Genomic DNA, 22,402 nt, shown 5'->3' with positions numbered 1-22,402 from the left:
CATAGCGTCATGTCCTGGTGACGGCGGTGCAACACGTCTCGCCGTCCCCGCAGCAAGGATTCTGCGAAGACATGCAGATCCCCCGCCGCGACTTGGCGAGATTTGGCAGGCCTACTTTTGGTGCCTTTCCTCCATCTTGCCTGCTCACCTCATGCGAGTAGAGAACATTGGGAAAGGCTTTGTCTTCCAATTTCTGTCTGTTGGCCCTCCGTGGGGAATGTTTGTCCGCAGTATGAAACAGCATGGTGGATTAGATAGATCGCTAGTCTTATCCAACATGGCACCCCTTATGTTTATACTTATATGGTGTCAAATTTAGGAGTTGATTAGGACAGCAGCCTGTACCCAACCCGCAAGCATTTGAGAGTCCTGGATCAACTCATATGTTGACGTCTCCTGTTTGAACTGGCTCTAAGCTATTACATACCCGAACTCTTTGGCACTAGCTTCCAAGAACACATTTACTTATTGAGTTTTGATCATAAAGTCCTCCCAGGTTTTTATACCCCACTTTTCTCTACCCTAAGGAGTTTCAAAGTGGCTTACAACTGCATTTCTGTCCCTTTCCCACAACAGGCACCTTGTGAGGTAGGTGGGGCTGAGAGAGTTCTGAGACAACTGTGACTGGCCCAAGGTCACCCAGCGGGCTTCATGTGGTGGAGGAGAAGGAGATTGGATTGATACCCTGTTACAGTCTCCTTTCCCTTCCCCTCCCCACAGCAGACACCCTGTGAGGTAGGTGGGGCTGAGAGAGCTCTTTCGAGAAGTGCTTGTGAGAGAACAGCTCTGAAACAACTTGTAATTAGCCCAAGGTCACACCACTAGCTGCATGTGGAGGAGTGTGGAATCAAACCCGGTTCTCCCAGATTAGAGTCCACGCTCTTAACCGCTACACCAAACTGAAGAAGAAAAGAAGTTTTTATACTCCACTTTTCTCTACCTTAAGAAGTCTCAAAGCAGCTTACAATTGCATTCCCTTCCTCTCCCCACACCAGACGCCTTGTGAGGTAGGTGGGGCTGAGAGAGTTCTGAGAGAAATTGGACTGGCCCAAGGTCACCCATTAGGCTTCATGTGGAGGAGGAGTGGGGACTCAAATCCAGTCCTCCAGATTAGAGTCTGCCGTTCTTAATCACTACACCACTCTAACTCTATTTTAGATGTTAGTCCATCAGTGGCTTCGGGTTGGTGTTGTTGTTTGGTACGTACTCTAGGGCAGAGCTGGAAATCGTGGCTGTCCTAGACTCTATGGCATCATACCTCACTGATGTCTCTCCCCAAACCCTGCCTTGCACTCCCAGATCTCCAGGAATTTCTCAACCTGGAGCTGGCAACCCTAGAGAGGCATACCTGTAGAGATGATGTTTTATCAGTCATTCCTTGTGCAAAAGCCAAGGCCTCAGGAGTTGCCGATCGGATGTTGTCTACTCGTCCCTCTTCGAACCGGCGTATGGATGCGCTTTCATAGGTTGGAACGAGTCTGCCGTGCAGTCTAGGTTTGGGGCGAGATACGACCAGTTAAAAAAAATATTATGGGGTGGAAAGAAGGGATCACAACGGTTGAAGGGAAAATAGCTTAACCGGGTTTCTGTTTCACAGCTGTGGCTTTCATTTGGTACAATATTTCATTTTTATGCTAATAGAATTCCCTATGAAGCATAGACTGGGCGGCCTCTTTTTAAATAGCGGGATCGATGTGTGCGAGGCTTAATTCATTTCTGTTCGGCTGCCCTGGTGAGGAAATCTGTTATGTCTGACAACAAGGCTGGTAAAACCGGTGTTTGCTGGGAGTGCGAGGAATGTTTCATTTGGGCGTCATCATAAAATCATGGCGTGATTAATCCTTCGGTTTGCAGGACGGGAATTAGGGTTATTTATACCAACAAAGAAAATACTACTCTAGGACTAAATGAAGACATGACGGAGCAGCCGTTTGCCAGCTTTGTAGAAGGGCAAAGGAGTACACTGTGAGAGGGACTGAAGTATGCTTTGGAGAAATTAAACCATCGTTTTCGATGCACCCACTGTTCTATGCCCATTTTGGGGTAGGGCGGGATACAAATCTAAGGATAAATAAAAAAAATAAAAATTAAATCCTCTTTCTGTGTGCTGTCAGTCTCTGGGCAATGCCATCATCCTCAGTGTTATGTATTCGGGCTGAAACATTGCACGACTGTGCTGCCAGAGACAGGGTGAGCTTGGAGCTGAATAACAATAGACCAACAGGATTCTGGCAGTAACCAATCAAGGTGTAGGACTCTGCTGCCAGAGACAGGGTGAGCTTGGAGCCGAATAACAATATTCGGCTTTACGCAAGGATCCAACCCCCATGCTCACCTTTGGGAGATCTTTTGTTGTTTTTGGACTAATCTGGGCTAATTGGGCTGCCAAGAGAAGAACAAAACCCCAGCCCCCTGGTCACCATAGGGGGGAGGCCACGTAACCGGGCAAGTCCCGTAGATCTGAGAGATCTGTGGCCTGTGGCTCCCCAGTCATCTACATTACTATTTAATTGTACATGTCCAAATGACAGACCTATGCTGGTATGGTTTTTGCATACCTGTAAAATGCCAGCTGCAGCGCTACCTGGATGTATGCATCTGGGCTCATCTTCTGTTTCTTGATGAACTCTTTTCCATAATTTTCAAATTTATACACGATAAAATCTAGATTCTTCACCGACCTAGGGAACGAGCAAACAATACACTAAAAAAAATGGACTCTTGTGTAATATTCAGAGTAAACTCCCCCCCCCCCCCAGTGTATATCAGTGCAACTGGGCTTATGGCTATGGTGATCTTCAAATACCAGGCTTAGTTCCTGCTAAAAACCTCATCTGATGGAAGAATTTTCTCCAGTGTTTCCCCAATTGCTTCTTTGGAGGGCCATAGCCCCCCCCAGGAACAGCAAAAGAGTCCAAATGCTGCTGTGGGAGAGGAAAAGGGGCAAAAATTGCCCTCTTTTCCATCAGCAGAAATGGTCAGCAGGACCAGGGCTATTTTTGGGCAGGAACGCACGGGAACGGAGTTCCGGCTGGCTTCAGAGTTGGCCATGCCCACTACAGCCAAAACCTCTGTGTGCGTGGCTACAGAGGGAAGGCCTAGAGAGTGACCCCCCCTGGTGACTCTGAGGCAGGCAGCCCGGGGGAAGGATTGGGGAGACATTTAAATGCCTCTCTGTGCCTTCCCCACCCTGTCCAAGGGCTGGCTTGCCCGGGCACCCCGCAGCCGCGCGACACCCAGGCAAGCCAAGGGAAGCCATGGGGGTGTGGCCTAATATGCCAAAGAGCTGCACTGTCGGGGGTGTGGCCTAATATGCCAATGAGTTTCTGCTGTTGGGTGTGGCCTATTAAGCTAATGAGCTCCTGCTGGGCTTTTGCTACAAAAAAAGTCCTGAGCAGGACCCGACGCAGAGCTCTGAATCCCGAATATTACCAGCCTCCTTTAATGCCAAAGGGTAAAATGCCATTTGATCCAGTTGCCAAACTGCAAGGAGGGAGAAGCAACCCTGATAGTCCTGGTATGAGAATGTGCAAAAAACCCACACCCCTCCTAATACTTGAATTCAAATTTCCTATGCAAATGAGTTGTTTACCATCACTGCTATCTATACATTCTCTCCATACCCGGTAACTCTAAACTCATTCATCAGCCCTCTTAGAGTGCATCATGTGTACAAAGAGAAGCCGCTGTTTGCATTTTATGCAAAGGCGCTGTGCTGGATCCGGTTTACTTCCTGTTGTGTTTGCAATGGTTAGTTTGTTGTCTTAGCAAAAGGACATCCTGATAATAATATGTATGATACTGCAATGACTACAGTGTAAAGGCATAATCCAGGGAGGGAGAGTGCTTAACCCTTATATTTGGGGGTTTTTCACCCATTTATCCCAGCTTTTTCTGTCCACAGCTTGCATGAACAATAAGTTGCTGTTGATGCCTTGTAGATCTGGTCTCCATTAAATTAGTTTAATCACATGTTATAACTGCACTGCACTGATGGAACTGTTGAGTCCTGCTTTGAAAAGAGTTTGGCACAACTAGATTTACATATATGTACATATGAAGCTGCGGTGGCTCAAGTGGTTAAGACGCTGAACTGCAGGCTGTGGAAGGTCGGTAGTTCAGCAGTTCGAGACCCGGTTGTGCCGCATGACGGAGTGAGCTCCCGTCTCTAGTTCCAGCTCCTGCCAACCGAGCAGTTCAAAAGCAAGAAATTGCAAGCAGATAAATAGGTACCACTTCGGTGGGAAGGTAACAGCGTTCCGTGCGCCTTGGTGTTTAGTCATGCCGGCCACATGACCACGGAAATGTCTTCGGACAGCGCTGGCTCTTCGGCTTTGAAACGGAGATGAGCACCGCAACCCTAGAGTCGGATTCGACTGGCTTTCGAGCAAGGGAAACCTTTACCTTTACCTTTACTTACATATGAAGCTGCCTTATACTGGTCCACCAAGGTCAGTATTGTCCGGTCAGACTGGCAGCAGCTGTCCAGGGTCTCAGGTAGAAGTCTTCCATATCATTTACTACCTGATCCTTTTTGCTGGAGATGCCAGAGGTCGAACCTGGGACTTCCTGCATGTCGAGCAAATGCTCTGCCATTGAGCCACAGCCCCTCCAGCCTTCTTGTCTGGATTTCTGCTGAATCCTTGGTTCAGTTTCTGATCTCCATGGTTCCATGGATGACTGGAAGCTTTAAGGACATTGCAGAGGCATGTCCACAGGTTTTCAGCACCACAGTGGCACATGGGTGTCGCCATGCCATGGCAGCAGGATGTCTGCCAGCATGTGCGGCAGTGTCCTTAGAGCCTTTCAGATCCACAGTTAGAATGGCACTGGATTCCAGTAAAGACTTTATTCCAGTCCAGCACAATTCTGCCACGGTTGGAATTCATTTCAGCTGTTGAATTTTGTATGGAGCAGAACACTGTTAGCTAGTCATGAACAACACTGAAGTGAGAAAATAGTAACTGACCAAAACCAGAGTAGAAGCATACAGTTTGAAGGGACCTCCAGGGTCATCTAGTCCAACCCCCTGCACAATGCAGGGAATTCACAAATACTTCCCCCTCCACACCTGCAATGACCACTGTTCCATGCCCAGAAGATGACAAAAAACCTCCAGGATCCTTGCCCAAACTGGCCTGGAGAAAATTTGCTCCCTGACCCTAAAGTGGCAATCAGCCTTTCCCTGGGTGTGTAAGAAGGGCCACAAGAACTAAGCACTGAGGCAACCCTTCCTGCCAGATGGCCATCTAGCCTCTGTTTGAAAACCCTCAAAGAAGGAGAGCCCACCACCTCTCGAGTAAGCCTGTTCCACTAAGGAACTGCTCTGTCAGGAAGTTCTTCCTAATGTTTAGCTGAAAATTCCTCTGATTTGATTTCAACCCACTGGTTCTGGTCTGACCTTCTGGGGCAACAGAAAACAACTCTGTACTATCCTCTATATGACAGCCCTTCAAGTACTTGAAGATGGTTATCATATCACCTCTCAGTCGTCTCCTCTCCAGCTCCTTGTCAGCTAGCTGCCATATTTCATGTGTATGTGTCCTTTCCTTCTCAGTCTACTCTGATTGACAGCTGCTCTCCAGGGTCTCAGGCAGAGGTCTTGAAGCACGGAGACTCTCCCGTTCATTATGTAACCTCCCGCCGGGAGAATTCCCCCCCGCGCGCTTGGATTTCATTTGCTTAGCTATTTGCAGCATCACGCTATATGAAGGGATGCATCCACCCCATTGTCATTCCTAACAATATCCCTGTAGATCATGGCAACGGACCCTAACCCTAACCCTGTAATCTAATAAAGTGTGACGTTTCCCTGGAATCGTGTGTGGAGATTTACTTGCTGTTGAACCTGACAGTCCTTCAACCTTTCCTCATAGGACTTGGTCTCCAGACCCCTCACCATCTCTGTTGCCTTCCTCTGGACACGTTCCAGCTTGTCAATATCCTTCTTAAATTGTTGTGCCCAGGGTTCTTTTTGTAGAAAAAGTTCAGCAGAAACTCATTAGCATAATAGGCCACACCCAGCAGTAAAACTCATTAGCATATTAGGCCACACCCCTGACCACACAGCTCATTGGCATAGTAGGCCGCACCCCCATGTTACCAGCAGTGTGGTCATCCAGCCACACCCACCTTTTGCTTCTTATTCTGTTTACCTTGTTTGTGGTCCAACCAGGGCTTTTTTTGTAGCAGGAACTCCTTTGTGTGTTACGCCACACACCCCTAATGTAGCCAATCCGAATGGGTTCCTGCTGTTGGGTGTGACCTATTATGCTAATGAGTTCCTGCTGGGCGTGGCCAACTTGGGAGCCAGCCGGAACTCCGTTCCTGTGCGTTCCTGCCCAAAAATAACCCTGGTGGTGCCCAAAACTGAACACAGTACTCTAGGTGAGGTCTAACCAGAGCAGAGTAAAGCGATACCATCACATCGAGTGATCTGGACACTATACTTTTGTTGATACAGCCCCAAAATTGCATTTGCCTTTTTAGCAACTGCATCACGCTGCCTCAGATAATTAAATCCACGTGTCAAACCCGTAGTCCATCATCATCATGATCACCATGATCATCCTCATCAGGCACTGTGTTTGGTATAGCCAGAAGAGCCTAAGATAGTCTGGCAGCCTTTACCTCTTTTAGCATTATGCACCACTAGGTGGTGAACTAGACTTACTTCTGGGGCTGAGAGAGCTCTGAAGAGCTGTGACTGACCCAAGGTCACCCAGCTGGCATCAAGTGGAGGAGTGCAGAATCAGACTCGGTTCTCCAGATTAGAGTCTGTTGCTCTTAACCACTACACCACGCTGGCTCTCTAGAAGATAACAGAAGCCATGTTGGATCAGGCCAAAGGCCCATCCAGTCCAACACTCTGTGTCACACAGTAGCCAAAAAGACCAGGTGCCATCAGGAGGTCCACCAGTGGGGCCAGAACTCCAGAAGCCCTCCCACTGTGGCTCACCCAGCACCAAGAATACAGAGCATCACTGCCACAGACGTAGTGTTCCATCTATACCTTGTGGCTAATAGCACCGATGGACCTCTGCTCCATATGTTTAGCCAGTCCCCTCTTGAAGCTTTGCTTGTAGCTGCCACCACTTCTTGCAGCAGTGAATTCCACTTGTTAATTACTCTTTGGGTGAAGAACAGAGGTCATTTCGGGGGGGATCGCAGGGGATCGCAGTTCCCCCGGGTGGGGTGCAGGGGGGCGGGGCACATGATGAAGCTCCGCCCCCTGCTTCCGGCCGCCCCACTTCCGGCTCTCATTCAGCCAGGAGGAGGCAGGAGAAGAGGGAGGGTAAGTTGCTTCCTCCCCGCCTCTCCTCACCCCTGCCTGCCTGGGGCCAGGGAGGGCCTTGGCGGGGCTTCCTCACACTCCTGCCGGCCTTGCAGGTCCACCGCCGGGCCCCTGATGTCAGGGGGTGTGGCATATGCTAATGAGTTATGCTAATGAGTTACCCTAGGTCTTTTTCTACGAAACGACCCCGGTGAAGAAGAACTTATTTTTACCTGTTCTAAGCCTACTGCTCATTAATTTCATTGACTGCCCACGAGTTCTTGTATTGTAAGGGAGGAAGAAAAGTACTTCTTCCTCTGCCTTTACATAATTTTGTCAATCCCATGCATAATTTTGTAAACCTCTATCATGTCATCCCCTCAGTTGTCATTTCTCCAAGTTAAAGAGCCCTAACCTCTTCTCGTTCTACTCTGATTGACAGTTGCTCTCCAGGGCACTGTTCCCTCTAAGCTGAGTGAGTGACCTTCTGGGGCAACAGAAAACAACTCTGTACTATCCTCTATATGACAGCCCTTCAAGTACTTGAAGATGGTTATCATATCACCTCTCAGTCGTCTCCTCTCCAGCTCCTTGTCAGCTAGCTGCCATATTTCATGTGTATGTGTCCTTTCCTTCTCAGTCTACTCTGATTGACAGCTGCTCTCCAGGGTCTCAGGCAGAGGTCTTTCACATCACTTTCTACCTAGTCCTTTCAACTGAAAATGCCGGGGATTGAACCTGGGACCTTCTGCGTGCCAAGCAGATGCTCTGCCACTGAGCCATGCCCCCTGCCCAGTGTAAATATAATCTCTAAATAATAATGAATATTTGCCTTTGCCCATTAAAGTCCATCTCCACGCATCAATCGACTAAAGCTTGAGCTGATTACTATCCTGTTTGAGCCCATCAAAGTTCCCAATTTATTTCTGTTAAAAAGCTGAAAATAGTCTGCAGTACCTTTGAAGTTTTTCTGCGGCTGAGGCCAAGTGTGCCTGAATTTCTGGAGAACATTTCCACCTTAGTCTCCTCGGAGCAGGAAGTTCGCTCACCGAATCAGCTCTGATCAGTTTCTTGGCACCTTCTTTCCTGTTTTAAAAACAAAGGGGTCTGTAGTTCCTATTCATCTGTATGTAGTGGCTCAGAGTCCCAGGACAGATCTGTGAAGCTGCCCACCACAGCGAGGTCGAGGGGGGGCGGTCCTGCCATGGCTAGCTGCTCTGGCAATATAATTTAGACAAGCAAGGCTAACAAACACTTCCTGGGCTGTTGCTTATTCACCGGGCAAGGAAGAAGAGGAAGAAGAGAAGAGGAAGAAGAGAAGAGAAGAAGAGAAAAAGAAGAGAAGAAGAAGAGAAGAAGAAGAAGAGGAAGAAGAAGAGGAAGAAGAGAAGAAGAAGAGGAGGAGGAGGAGGAAGAGGAGGAGGAGGAGACTGGATTTATACCCCGCCCTTCACTCGGAGTCTCAGAGCGGCTTACAAACTCCCATCCCTTCCCCTCCCCACAACAGACACCCTGTGAGGTAGGTGGGGCTGAGAGAGCTCTTTCAAGAACAGCTCTGATAGAACTATGGCTTGCCCATCCAGCAGCTGCAAGTGGAGGAATGGGGAATCACTTGGTTCTCCCAGATTACAGTCCATGCACTTAACCACTACACCAAACTGGCCAAGGACCAAGAGCCTAGGGCTGACCCAAGGAGTTTTGGTACCCCAAGCAAAATGACTTTGCTGCTTCCGCCACCCTGCAAGGAAGCCACCCTGCAAGGTTGCCAGCTCTGTGTTGGGAAATACCTGGAGATTTTTTGGGGGGGGTAGAACCTGGGGAGAACAGGGTTTGGGGAGGGATCTCAGCAGGGTACAATGATACAGAGTCCACCATCCAAAGGGACCATTTTCTCCAGGGGAACTGAGATTCGTAATATGGAGATCAACTGTAATCGTGGGAGATCTCCGGGCCCCACCTGGAGGTTGGCAACCCTATCCCCATCACGCAGGGCATCCACTCCGGCTGGCTTCTTAGCACCTCCTTTCCAGTGTTAAAAACAAGGGGTCTGTCGTTCCTATTCATCTGTATGCAGTTGCTCCAAGTCCCAGGACAGATCTGTATAAAGCTGCGCACCATGGAGAAATCCTTCCCCCGTCGTGCAGGGAAACTGCCGCACCTCCCTCCTTCCTGGCAGGGAAACTGCCCCCCCCCCCATTCACACTGCCCTCATTGGGGCCTGGGCTGGGACTCACTGCAATGCTACGCCCCCTAACAAGGCGGATCAGGAGGCCAAAATGGCACTGGAAGAGGGCCCCACTCCAGGCGTGCCCACAAACCCCAATGGAGGGTGGGAGGAAGGGAGGGAAGGACCACTGGGGGCCGGGGGGGTGCTACCACTTGCTGAGGCAGACCCCGACTCTGCAAGTGGGCAGGGTGGCAACAGGGCTGGTTTGGGTGCCTCCTCCTCTGGCTAGGGTTGCCAGCCTCCAGGTTAGGCCTGGGGATCTCCCGCTTTCACAACTGATCTCCAGCTGACAGCGATCAGCTCCCCTGGAGAAAATGGATGCTTTGAAGGGTGGACTCCACGGCATTGTACCATGCTGAGGCCCCTCCCCTCCCCTAACCCCACCCTCTCCCGGATCCACCCCCAAAGTCTCCAGGTATTTTCCAACCCAGACCTGGCAACCTTACCTCTGGCACTCTGGGTGGTCACCTAGGTAGGCCCAGATCAACAGGAGAACAGAGCAGTAGGGAGATTGACAACAGAAAAGAGCAAGAGTCCAGGAGCACCTCAAAGAGCTTTTGTGAGTCACTTTTCACTTCCTGGGACACTTCAGAGCAGTGGCTGATGGAAGCTCCTCCCCTGCCACAAATGTTGTCAGCAGGGCTATCTTTGGGCAGGGACGCACAGGAACGGAGTTCCGGCGGGCTCCCAAGTTGGCCACGCCCAGCAGGAACCCATTAGCATAATAGGCCACACCCAACAGCAGAAACTCATTAGGATTGGCTACATTAGGGGTGTGTGGCCTAACATGCAAAGGAGTTCCTGCTACAAAAAAAGGCCCTGGGTTTCGACCACAAACAAAGTAAGCAGAATAAGAACCAAAAGGTGGGTGTGGCTGGATAACCACAGTTCTGGTAACATGGGGGTGTGGCCTAATGTGCTAATGAGCTGTGCTTTCAGGGGCATGGCCTAATATGCTAATGAGTTTCTGTTGTTGGGTGTGGCCTATTATGCTAATGAGTTCCTGCTGGGCTTTTTCTACAAAAAGAGCCCTGGTTGTCAGTCTTTGAGGTGTTCCTGGACTCCTGCTCTTTTCTGCTGCTACAGACAGACAGACAGGGCCACCCATCTTGATCTGTCTCCATGGGAGATCTACAGGGAGGGCTGCCAGCTCTGGGTTGGGGAATACCTGGAGATTTAGTGGGTGGGGCCTGGGGAGGGTGGAGAGGGTTCCCTTTATAATGCCAGAGAGTCTCCCCTCCAAAGCAGCCATTTTCTCCAGGTGAACTGATCTCTGCCATCTGGAGATTGGCTGTAACCTTGGAGATCTCCATTCCCCACCTTGGAGGTTGGCCACTCTATCTATAGGCCCCACCTGGCGGTTGGCAACCTTAAAGGGATAACAACCAGGGGTCATTTCCTGCGGGAGCGCACAGGAGCGGAGCTCCGGCAGCAAAGAGCCCAGGGGGCGGGCACATGCAACAAGCCCCGCCCCCTGCTCCCAGCAGCCCTCAGTCAGAGCAAGAAACAGCCAGGTAAATTGCAGAGGGCCCCCCAGGCCCCCCTGTCCAAAACAGTCCAGTGGCACCTTTAAGACCAAGTTTTATTCAGGTACAAGCTCTCCCTCCTCTGCGAGGACAGATCTGCACGTTCCCCCCCCCCAATAGCTAGCAATCCAAAACAGTCCAGTGGAGCCTGAGCGGTGGGTGTTGCCTTCTGACACACTTCCGGTGATGTCAGGGGGTGTGGCATATGCAAATAAGTTATGCTAATGAGTTATGCCAATGAGCTCCTACACCTCTTTTTCTACAAAATGACCCCTGATAACAACTATCTGCATATTTCCAATTTTGTCTCATAAGAAGGATCCCATTAGGCATAAGATGTCTGTATCATTCTTTGGGGGGGGGGAAGACTCTCAAAACACAATAAGATACAAATCCCAAGTCCCAGAAAGCCCACCCGAATCCAACAACTGAGAAGAAGCGAAACAGAAGAGAGATGAAAATTATTCCTCATGGTTGTGGGCTTGCAGAGTCAACGTGACTTACATGTGCCTGAGCAGATGTTCGACGCACTGCACCAGGACGATCCCTTCAAAGGGGGAATGTTCGCACACCGTCCCGCAGACTCCGTCTCTTCCCACAACTAACTGAGTAGGGAAAATATACATTGACAGTCACAATGGGCGAAGGCAGTGTCTGTTGAACACGAAATACCAGTAAGACATCCCCACTGTGATATGCGTGTGAATGGACAGGACTTGTATACAGTGAAGACTGGGATTGCTGGATCCTTCCTGGTCACTGGCGGAGGATCCCCCTATCTATACCTTGTGGCTAATAGCTCGTGGCTAATGGGGGTAGGGTGGCCAGGTCCAGGTTGGGAACCTCCTAGAGATTTGGGGGCAGAGTCTGGGACCTCAGTGGGGTACCATGCCATACAGTCCACCCTCCAAAGCATGCATTTTCTCCAGAGGAATTGATCTCTGTAGTCCAGAGATGAGCTGAAATTCTGGGAGATCCCCAGGTCCCACCTAGAGACTGGAATCCACAGCGAAGACCCCTGGGAGTGCCGTGTGACTTTATGGACTCCGTACATTGATGAATCACAAGCGGGAATTAAGATTGCTGGGGAAAAGATCAACAACCTCAGATATGCAGAGGATACCACTTTAGTGGCAGAAAGTGAAGAGGACCTAAAGAGCCTCTTGCTCAGGGTAAAAGAGGAGAGCGCAAAAGTGGGCTTGAAGCTCAACATCAAAAAAACTAAGATCATGGCATCCGGCCCCATCACTCCTTGCCAAATAGAAGGGGAAGTCGTGGAAATAGTGACAGACTTCACGTTCCTGGGATCCCAGATCACCGCAGACGGTGACAGCAGCCATGAAATTAAAAGATGCCTGCTCCTTGGGACGCCTGCTCCCCTTCCTAACAATGCTGTTTGTCTTGAACTGCAAAACAATAAAGTTGTCAAACACTTGGCAGGTTATAATGACTGGTATTTGGCCGGGCAGGTCACAAATGAACTGGCCTGCATAAAGGGAGGTCCCCGTGTGGAACAGCCCCTTATATGCGGATCCCATTCATTGTGTCTGAAGAAGAGGGCTCGAGCCTACAAAAGTGTATGCCAAAATGAAATGTGGTTCGTCTTTAAGGTGCCACGAGACCCCTGTTTATCACTGCTGGATCAGGAAACGTTTGCACATCATCGGCTGTGGGTCTACATTTTGGATCTGCCTTATGAAGTTCAGATGCAAAGCGTTTGCTGTGGTGCCCATTGGCCGTGTGGAATGCGCCTGGGGACTGCTGCTCCCATCAGTCTCACGGAGTGGATTCAGATGCGCACCCCCATCTGTTGTATTTTGCATTACATAACTGCTGCGAGTTACTGTCTCCGGACCGGAGAATGTGGATGCAGGATTTCCAAAAACACGACATTCGAAACAGAATATTAAACGGACGGCAAGAACGAGAAGAACAAGTGTGCAGAAAGCCGGCATGGAGATATCCAAGAAAGCGATCCTTGTGATCAGAATTGCCATTCTACCAAGAATGTGCGTTAAAAGAATTTAAAATAGCTGAAGTGTTCTGCCAGGTATTAATATAAAGTTATTAAGAGCTTGCTATTTCCACAGCCGAGAAAATAATGGGATAGAGGGAGGGGAAAGAATGAAGTTTTTCTTTTTCTTACGCTGCATTCCTTACCTTAGCATTTTCTATTTCCTTTAATTGGATATGAATATACACATTTCTGCCTGCCATGCACGGCAGGCAAGCTAGGCCGACTCTCGTAATTGTGGAGGAAATTATATACCAGGATGAAAATTACAGACGGGGGTGAGTGACATTTTGCACCTCCAGGCCGAGTCTGACATTGACGCAAAGCATCTAGGAAGAAGATGGAACTCGCTGATGCAAAAACTTGGTGAGGAAGGTGACGGGCCAGTCCATTTTTATTTTTCTTCCACCTGTCCTTCTGAGTTTCTTTCTTTTTGTTTCCAGGTCAGGAGTGGAATGGCATTAGATTGGGTGTGGCATACGTTGCAGAGAACCACTGTGGTGGAATAGAGAAGCTACTGGACTTGAATGAGGACGCCCAGGACTATGAACCTCACTGCAGGGCAATGTGGAGGCTGATCTCCTTCACAGTGGTCTACTTAACAGGTTTGTTGTGAGCCTAAAATAGGAATGTACGTACACCTCCACCCTTCCTTGGATGAACCAGAAATAGGGTCGCTGGGTCTCCCTGGCCACTGGTGGGGGAGGGGAGGGGAGATGTAGGGTGGCCAGATTAAGGCTGCCAAGTGGGGGCGGGTAAACCCCCGCTTTGGTGGCCCGATTTCCACTGCCGCGGAATTGGGCCCCGGGGGGAACTCCACCCCCTGAAGCGCAGCGTGGCTGCGTCACCAGAGGTGACGCAACAACGTCAATCACGTTGGGGGCGTGGCCCCGATCGTCGGAGGGAAAACTTCCCTCCGACGATCGGGGCCACGCTTTCAACGTGATTGACGTCGCGCGCCATTTCCGGTGATGTGCTGACGGCGCACGTGTGCGCACGCCGAAGAACAGCTCCCGGAGCCCGGTGAGGCTCCCCCGCCGGTAAGAACATTTCACTTGGCAACCCTAGGCCAGATCCAGCTTGAGAAACTCCTGGAGATTTGGGGTTGGAGCCTGGGGAGGACAGGGACCTCAGTGGGGTACCGTGCCACAGAGTCCACCCTCCAAAGCAGCCATTTCCTCCGGGGGAACTGATCTCTGTCGTCTGGAGAGGAGCTGTCATTCCAGGGGATCCCCTGCAGGGTTCCCTCTAAGCTGAGTCGGTGTGAGCTAGCTCACAGTTCTTTAGCCTCCGGATCACACATTTCTGTCTTAGCTCAGGAAGGATGGCCCCAGAGCAAACTAATTGATGCGGTAGCCAGATAATGGCCGGAGCTCACAAAGTAGGATTTTTGCTCACAAGACTCCACAGCTTAGAGGGAACATTGATCCCCTGGTTCCCACCGGGAGGCTGGCATCCCTAACAGGAAAAGGATCAGTCAACAAGGGACGGTTCCAGAGGCAGGCAGTGTCGGTTTGCAGTAGAACAGCTAGATACCAGTCCAGTAGCACCTTAGAGGCCACCAAGAGCTTCAGGGTAGAAGCTTTCGAGAGTCAAAGCTCCCTCCTATACCCTGACAATCTTGTTAATCTTGTTGGTCTCTAGTTTCAGAGGGTAACCATGTCGGCCTGCGGTAGAAGAGCTAGGCTCGAGTCCAGTAGGGCCTTCGCGACCAACAAGAGTTTCAGGGTGGAAGCTCTCGAGAGACAAAGCCCCCTTCGTCAGACACAAGTCGGAATGGAGATCCTTGAGACCTTATATCCCAGTCCGTCAGGGAACGCCTGGAAGCCCAGTGTGGATCTCGAGTCCTTTCTGGAAGGAATCTGCGCTTGCTACTTCGCAGCTGGTACCATTTGGTATGTTAAAAATGCTCCACGTACATTATCCCAGGAATCCTTACAGCAACCTCGTAAGGTAGGTTAGTATTGGGGAATTTCACATTACCCAGTTTCACCCGGTTTCAAGCTGGTAATCTCCCATTTTGAAGTAAACCGGTACAGGGCTGCCATTTCACACATGGCTTGCCCCTACCAGAAATGAGCTGGATCAGAAGCGGTTTGGCATTTCAGACTTGCACCGCTCTGTTTTCCCGCCGTTTTCTTCCCGCGCGGGTGATCGATTTTTTAAAAAAAGTTCGATTTATAGCGTTATATCACTATAACGCTATACCAGAACTCCAAACGATTGCAATAGCGATCCCATTGGAGTTTGAAGTTCCGGTATAGCGTTATAGCGATATAACGCTATAAATCGAACGTTCAAAAAAAAAAAAAAAGCCCGCGCGGGCGAAAAACGGTGGGAAAAAAGCATAACAGAACCAGGAGAGGGAACTGAAGACTACTTGGAAGCGGTTGACAGGTAAAATGCTTCAGTCCTGGTTCCTAAATGGGACAGAAGCTTTTGTGGATGAAATGGCAGTTACATTCCGGTAGGGAACCGATTCTCAAACGGGTTCTGTCTGAAATGACAGACCAGAACCCGTTTGAGAACCGGGAGAGATTGCCTGTCTGAAATTCCCCATTGTCTTGATATTGCCTTTGTGGGGAGGGGGGCTGAGGATGTACTATGGCCTCCTAGAAAATGGGGAGCCGAGATATAAAATGAGATCTTGGTTCACAGGGCAACAATCCCCCAAACCTGGAGTCACTCAGCCTTGCATGGCATCTCCGCAGGGAGGTATCATAAAGACCCGACTGCAGTGTCCCCTCTAAGCTGAGTTAGCGTGAGCTAGCTCACAGTTTTTTAGCTTCTGGCTCACAGATTTTTGTCTTCGCTCAGGGAGGATGGCTCCAGAGCAAAGTAATTTATGCAGTGGCCAAATCGCTCACTCACAACTTTCATGCCAGTGGCTCACAAAGTAGAATTTCTGCTCACAGGACTCCACAGCTTAGAGGGAACATTGCCTGACTGTTCTGTCAATGTTCCCTCTAAGCTGTGGAGTCCTGTGAGCAGAAATTCTACTTTGTGAGCTACTGGCATTAAAGTTGTGAGCAGGTAGTTTGGCTGCTGCATAAAATTAGTTTGCTCTGGAGCCATCTTTCCTGAGCTAAGACAAAAATGTGTGAGCTGGAGGCTAAAAAACCTGTGAGCTAGCTCACACTAACTCGGCTTAGAGGGAACGCTGGTTCTGATGCTACAGTGGTTGGCAGTATGGTTGCTGGCTCTGGCAGGCCCGTAGCCAGGATTTCTTTGTTCGGGGGGGGGGCATGTACATTTTAAAGAGGGCAGTTAAATTACATTAAATTAATCTGAATGCCTGTCTTTAAAGGGGGAGGCTCCGAGCCTGTTTCTAGCCCTTCCTTTCGAGGGACAGGTTGGTGAGCGACTAGTGTTCCCTCTAAGCTGAGTTAGTGTGAGCTAGCTCACAGTTTTTTATCCTCCAGCTCACACATTTTTGTCTCAGCTCAGGAAGGAGGGCTCCAGAGCAAACTAATTAATGCAGCAGCCAAATCTCTCGCTCAAAGCCTTAATGCCAGTAGCTCACAAAGTAGAATTTTTGCTCACGAGACTCCACAGCTTAGAGGGAACATTGGTGAGCGTGTCAGTTCCCAGGGAAAAAACAGCTCAGAGGACATTGAATTGCCTTCGGGAGGCATTTAAATGCCTTTTTTTTTAGTTCCACAGGGTAAGAAAGCTTAGAAGGGCATCTTCAATACATTCCCAACCATCTCCCTTTCTGGTAGCCCAGAGGCACCTAGGCCATCATGGTCAAAAATAAAGTTTCTGGCATGGCTATGGTGGGGTGGGGCTTTTAATTAAGGGGGCAGGCCCCCCAAATGCCCCACTGTTGCTACGGGCCTGAGCTCTGGGTTGGGAAATACCTGGAGATTTGGGGGCGAGGAGCCTGGGGAGGGTGGGGTTTGAGGTGGGGAGGGACCTCAGCGGGGTACCGTGCCAGAGAGTCCACCCCCCCAAAGCAGCCATTGTTCCTGCAGGGGAACTGATCGCTGTCACCTAGAGATCGGTTTTAATTCTGAGAGGTCTCCAGGCCCCACCTGGAGGCTGGCAACCATGGTGTCCTGTCCAAAATGAAGGGGGGGGGGAGAAGGAAGTGGCCGAGCCGTGGAAGGAAACAGCCCTCCCTCGTTTGGCCCTGAATGGGACAGCCGCTTTGGAGAGAGGCAAAGCTTTCCTTCTTGACCTTAAGGGCTAAAAATATGTTAAGATGGAAATGAGTGTCATGGATCCCAATGGTTTCCACCCTCCGCAGAGAAAGGCATCGTGAACAATGTTTCCTTTTCTGTGGGGCAGACCAGAAAATGTGTTTTGTTCCCAATGCGTTTCAGTCTGTCTCAATGGAAGAATGTCTCTGTGCAGGAGTACAGCATTCGGATCTGCTCAGTCGTAAGCAGAGTTAAACCTGTGGTGTATTCAATCTGACAATGTATGTATGTGAACTCTCTCACTGAATCACCATGTGCAGCTTTCATCCTGGGCTAGGATCCTAATCCTTCAATTGTAATTGGTAGCCCAGGAAGAGCCGACCAATCACCAACAGCCAGTTCCATGAGAGGGAACACTTGCGATTGGTCCTTATCCGTACAACCTAATTGGTTGGTATTTGTATAGTAGGCGTGGCTACATTAGCCGGGAGGGTTTAAAAGCAGGACAGCTTCAATGCTAAAGCTGTTCTGGCCATTCATGTTGCTCTGTTTGGAGTTGAGTTACGAGTTGCTGAATCAAGCTGATCTTTTGCTGAAATCACTCTCTGACTCTTTGTTGAGTAACCGACTTAACAAAACCCTTCTCAGACCACTGAAGTCAATGGTCTTAGAAGGCGGTAAATTTGTTTTGGACTACACTGCAAGTAGCCTGCTTGATCAGTAATCCTCTGTTACCTGATGTACTTGAGGATACTGAGTATTTTATTTATTTATATCTTCGATTTGTATACCGCCCTTTACCGAGGGTCTCCGGGCGGTTTACAGGTATATGGCCTAAGTGCCTAATTAGTTCCTATCCTAGAGCCAAAATTCAACTGGGGGAGGGGCTACCTATCGACACCCGAGTGGCGTGGTCCTGTTGTATTCCACGGGTGGGCTTCTGTTGTTTCTTCCTGGTGCCTTAGGACGGGTCGACGACATCTCCCAGCAGGCTCCTGATGGACTCCTCCAGCATGCGGCAGCTCCCGATTGCAGTTTCGGCCTTTGTCCCTTAGGCTCCGCCGCGCTGCATCGTCCTGCCATCGCGCCGCCATCCCGCCACTGTCGCTCCGCCTCCATTTGGTCTCCGTCGCTGCCGCATCCACGGGTCACCTCTGCTCCGCCGCCGTATCTCTGCCGCTGCCGCCAACACTCCTGGCACACACCATCAGGAGGGAGGGTGCCCCCTGCCAACCTAGGGCAGGTACCCATTTGTCTACTTGTGGTTACGCTTTCAAGCCGCTGGGTGGGCGGGAGCTGGGACTTGGGCCGGGAGCTCACCCCGGCTGCGGTGGGTCTCGAACAGCCATAGTGGCTGTTCGCTAGTGTTATTAATGCAGGCGTTGAACTGCCTGCGCCACCGCTCCCTCCTGATGAGTATCTGATGAAGTATGCCTGCACACGAAAGCTGATACCCAGAATTAACCTTTGTTGGTCTTAACGGTGCTGCTGGACTCAAAGTCTCTTCTCTTGCTTCAGACCAACACGGCTACCCACCTGAATCTATTTTGAGGATTAGATGTATGAGATGGAGAAGGGTGTTCCTTCGAATGGCTGAAAAGATCCAACCCAACCTCCTCACTTATGTGCAGTTTTTCCATTGGGAGAGACTAGTTTTTGGAAACGCTTTAGTCCAGGGGTCCCCAGCCCTTTCGACCTTGCAGGCACATTCGGAATTCTGACACAGAGCAGTGGGCGGAGCCACAAAATGGCTGCCACAGATTGGAGCCAGCCGCAAAAATGGTTATTGCCGCTTACCTCCCAATGACACGGTGAAGATCTTTGTGCTGTGGCGGCAGCTGCTGCCAAGGCATTTCCCCCCCAAAAAATCTGCACCGTCAATCAAATCTCCAGTGGCCAATCAGACGCTCTGCTGAGCAAAAGCCCCACCTCACCCCTTCCATTTTCTAAAAGCACTTGGCAGGTCCCAGGAAAGGTGTCAATGGGTGCCACGTTGGGGGGGGGGCTGCCGTAGGAATTAAAGAGACCTTTTGTTGCCTTTCCCCCCACAACTGCTGGCTTCCTTTTGGCCTTTTGGAATGTGGGGTTTCCCCTTTGGAGGAGGAGCAGGAGGAGATTGGATTTATACCCCGCCCTTCACTACCCAAAGGTGTCTCAGAGCGGCTTACAAACTCCTTCCCCTCCCCACAACAGACACCCTGTGAGGTAGGTGGGGCTGAGAGAGTTCTTGACAGAAACTGCTCTTTTTCAAGAACAGCTCTTATCAGAATTATGGCTTGCCCAAGGTCATCCAGCCAGGTGCCAGTGGAGGAGTGGGGAATCAAACCCGGTTCTCCCAGATTAGAGTCTGCGCACTTAACCACTACACCAAACTGGCTCCTATCAGCCAGGCCGATCAGCCAGGCAACATGAGACTTCTTACCTGCATGGGTTTATCGTACCACCGATTGGCACCGTTTTTGTGGTACCCTCCCCCGTGCAGAAGTTGCAGAGCCCTGTTGGTATCATTGGGCTCCTCTCCGCTCGGGCTGTCGAGGCAGACTAAGCACAAGCTCCGTTCGATCATATCGAGTGAGTCTCGGTTAGTAGAATCTGGGGGAAATGAAACAGTCGGTTTGGTTACGACGAGTTCTGCCCCTGTTGGACTGAGAAATTGAGAGACTCCAAGACATTGAGAGAAACTGAGAGATTCCAAGGCAATATATGTTATTTGAAATCGATTAATTTTCAAGTGCTGTACAATTTTGGTGAGAATGCTTAAAAAAGAAAAGAAAACACCTGTTGCTTAAAAAAATAAAGCCCGCGCTTGTGTAAAGCATGCTCATACACGTACATAAATTTTTGGAAGCAAATAATTAAATATTAGTAATATAAAGCAAGCTGTGGAGTGTAGGAGAGTATTGAATGGGGAGGTGGTTGTGGTTCAGTGGCAAAGCCTCTGCTTGGCATGCAGAAGGTTCCAGGTCCAACCCCTGGCATCGCAAGGTAAAAAGATCAGGTAGTAGGTGCTTTGAAAGGCCTTTGTCTGAAATCCTGCAGAGCGGCTGCCAGTCTGAGTAGACAATACTGACTTTGATGGACCGAGGGTCTGATTGAGTATAAGGCGGCTTCATGTGTCTTCATTGTACACTGGTCAGAGTTCTATTATACAAGAGAGATGTGTTCTCCATCTTCCTCCCTCTCTCCCCACTAACATGTCTAGGTAGTGTTGCCAACTCTGGGTTGGGAGATTTGGGAATGGAGCCCGGCAGGGCTTTTTTTGTAGAAAAAGCCCAGCAGGATCTCATTAGCATAATAGGCCACACCCAACAGCAGAAACTCATTAGCATATTAAGCCACACCATGACAGCACAACTTATTTGCATATTAGACCACACCCCCATGTTACCAGAAATGTGGTCATCCAGCCACACCCACCTTTTGCTTCTTATTCTGTTGACCTTGTTTGTTGTCAAAACCCAGGGCTTTTTTTGGTAGCAGGAACTCCTTTGCATGTTAGGCCACACACCCCTAATGTAGCCAATCCTAATGAGTTTCTGCTGTTGGGTGTGGCCTATTATGCTAATGAGTTCCTGCTGGGCGTGGCGAATTCGGGAGCCAGCCGGAACTCCGTTCCTGTGCGTTCTGCCCCAAAAATAGTCCTGGAGCCTGGGGAGAGCAGGGTTTGGAAAGAAGAAGAGGGAGAGAGATTGGATTTATACCCTGCTCTTCACTTGGAGTCTCAGAGTGGCTTACAAATGCCATTCCCTTCCCCTCCCCACAACAGACACCCTGGGAGGTAGGCGGGGCTGAAAGAACTGTCCATGACAGAACAGCTCTGACAGAACTGTGGCTTGCCCAAGGTCATCCAGCCAGGTGCAAGTGGAGGAGTGGGGAATCAAACCCAGTTCTCCCAGATTAGAGTCCGCACTCTTAACCACTCCACCGAACTGGGGACGGAACTCAGCAGGATATAGTGCCACAGAGTCCACCCTTCGAAGGAGCCCTTTTCTCTAAGGGAACTGATCTCTGTATTCTGCAGATCGGCTGTCATTCCAGAAGATCTTCAGTCCTGACCTGAAGGTTGGCAACTCAGTCTAGGGAGTGTGTGACATGTGTGCTGTGATGTCACTGCATTCGGAGTTTGCTTGCCCTGCAAAGGGGCAACCAATGAAGTGGAGTGGAAATGGGAGACATTGCAGCATTGGGATGTCAAATCACGTTTTCTGTTCTTATGTGTTACCCGGCTGGGGGGCGGGGGGCGGGAAGGGTGTTACTGCTCTTGGTGGAAGCCCCACACACCTGTAGTTTCTCCCAGTGATGGTGGTGATCTAGGTTCAAAACCTGGCTGGTAATGAGGCTTCCCACCCCGGAGAGCCAGTTTGGTGTTGTGGTTAAGTGCACGGACTCTAATCTGGGAGAACCGGGTTTGATTCCCCACTCGTCCACTTAGACCTACTGGATGACCTTGGGCAAGCCATAACTCTGGCACAGCTGTTCTCGAAAAAGAGCAGTTTCTGTCAAGAGTTCTCTCAGCCCCACCTACCTCACAGGGTGTCTGTTGTGGGGAGCGGAAGGGAAAGGAGTTTGTAAGCCGCTCTGGGACACCTTTGGGTAGTGAAGGGCGAGGTATAAATCCAATCTCTTCTTCTTCTTCTATGTCAGAGACACAGAGAGAACAATTTTCGCCAGTGTGTTCACAACTGCACATCTGTCTTGATGCCCCGGTTGGCTGGAGTGAAGGAATGCAGCTGGTAGCTAAGTACCTAGCCGAATTTGTTCAACAAGAGAGCACTGTTAATGCTGGTACTGGAGTTACAAAATGGCGGTGGTTCGCTCACAATGGCAAACGGATTAGTTTGCTCCTCAGAACTGATGATAACCTGAGCCCAAACTTCATTGGGTGCTTTGGGAGATGTAGTTTCCAAGTTTCTCGTGTTCCACACTAAGGCAGCCCCAAAGAACTACATTTCCCAGACTCACTAGTACCTGGGACTCTCTTGGGGCAGGGTTCCAGGCACCAGAGAAGGAGATCTTGCTAAGAGACGACCACCATACTCCCCTGTGTTCTCTACTAGGAGAGCTTTGGCAGAAGGAAAGGGGAAGCCGGGCTGGCTTAAGGGGCTTGTGGGAAAAGGGTAGTGGCTTGCAAAGAACTGGGAGAGGCATTGCATTATGGATATTTTCATGCTCCCAGTGAAGCCACAGAGAGCTTAAGTCTGTCCTCTTGGGTTTTTTTTT

The 22,402-nt window shown here is 50.0% G+C and overlaps 1 protein-coding gene across 1 annotated transcript in view; it reads right to left on the bottom strand.

Moving 5' to 3' along the window:
- CHAT (choline O-acetyltransferase) overlaps window positions 1-22,402 on the bottom strand; it is a 70,204-nt gene that overhangs the window by 22,387 nt on the left and 25,415 nt on the right. Inside the window, exons 7-11 of the mRNA XM_015428343.1 lie at window positions 19,605-19,774; window positions 11,531-11,631; window positions 8,231-8,359; window positions 2,559-2,681; window positions 1,349-1,490 (exon numbers count right to left, since the gene is read on the bottom strand). Of these exons, the coding sequence (XP_015283829.1) occupies window positions 1,349-1,490; window positions 2,559-2,681; window positions 8,231-8,359; window positions 11,531-11,631; window positions 19,605-19,774 (665 nt within the window). The remainder of the gene's footprint in view (window positions 1-1,348; window positions 1,491-2,558; window positions 2,682-8,230; window positions 8,360-11,530; window positions 11,632-19,604; window positions 19,775-22,402) is intronic.

This window comes from Gekko japonicus, unplaced genomic scaffold, assembly GCF_001447785.1.
Source record: "Gekko japonicus isolate JY-2015 unplaced genomic scaffold, Gekko_japonicus_V1.1 scaffold4396, whole genome shotgun sequence".
Taxonomy (NCBI): domain Eukaryota; kingdom Metazoa; phylum Chordata; class Lepidosauria; order Squamata; family Gekkonidae; genus Gekko; species Gekko japonicus.
Note: the sequence above shows the minus strand (reverse complement) of the source record. Positions and strands in the feature narration are given on the sequence as shown.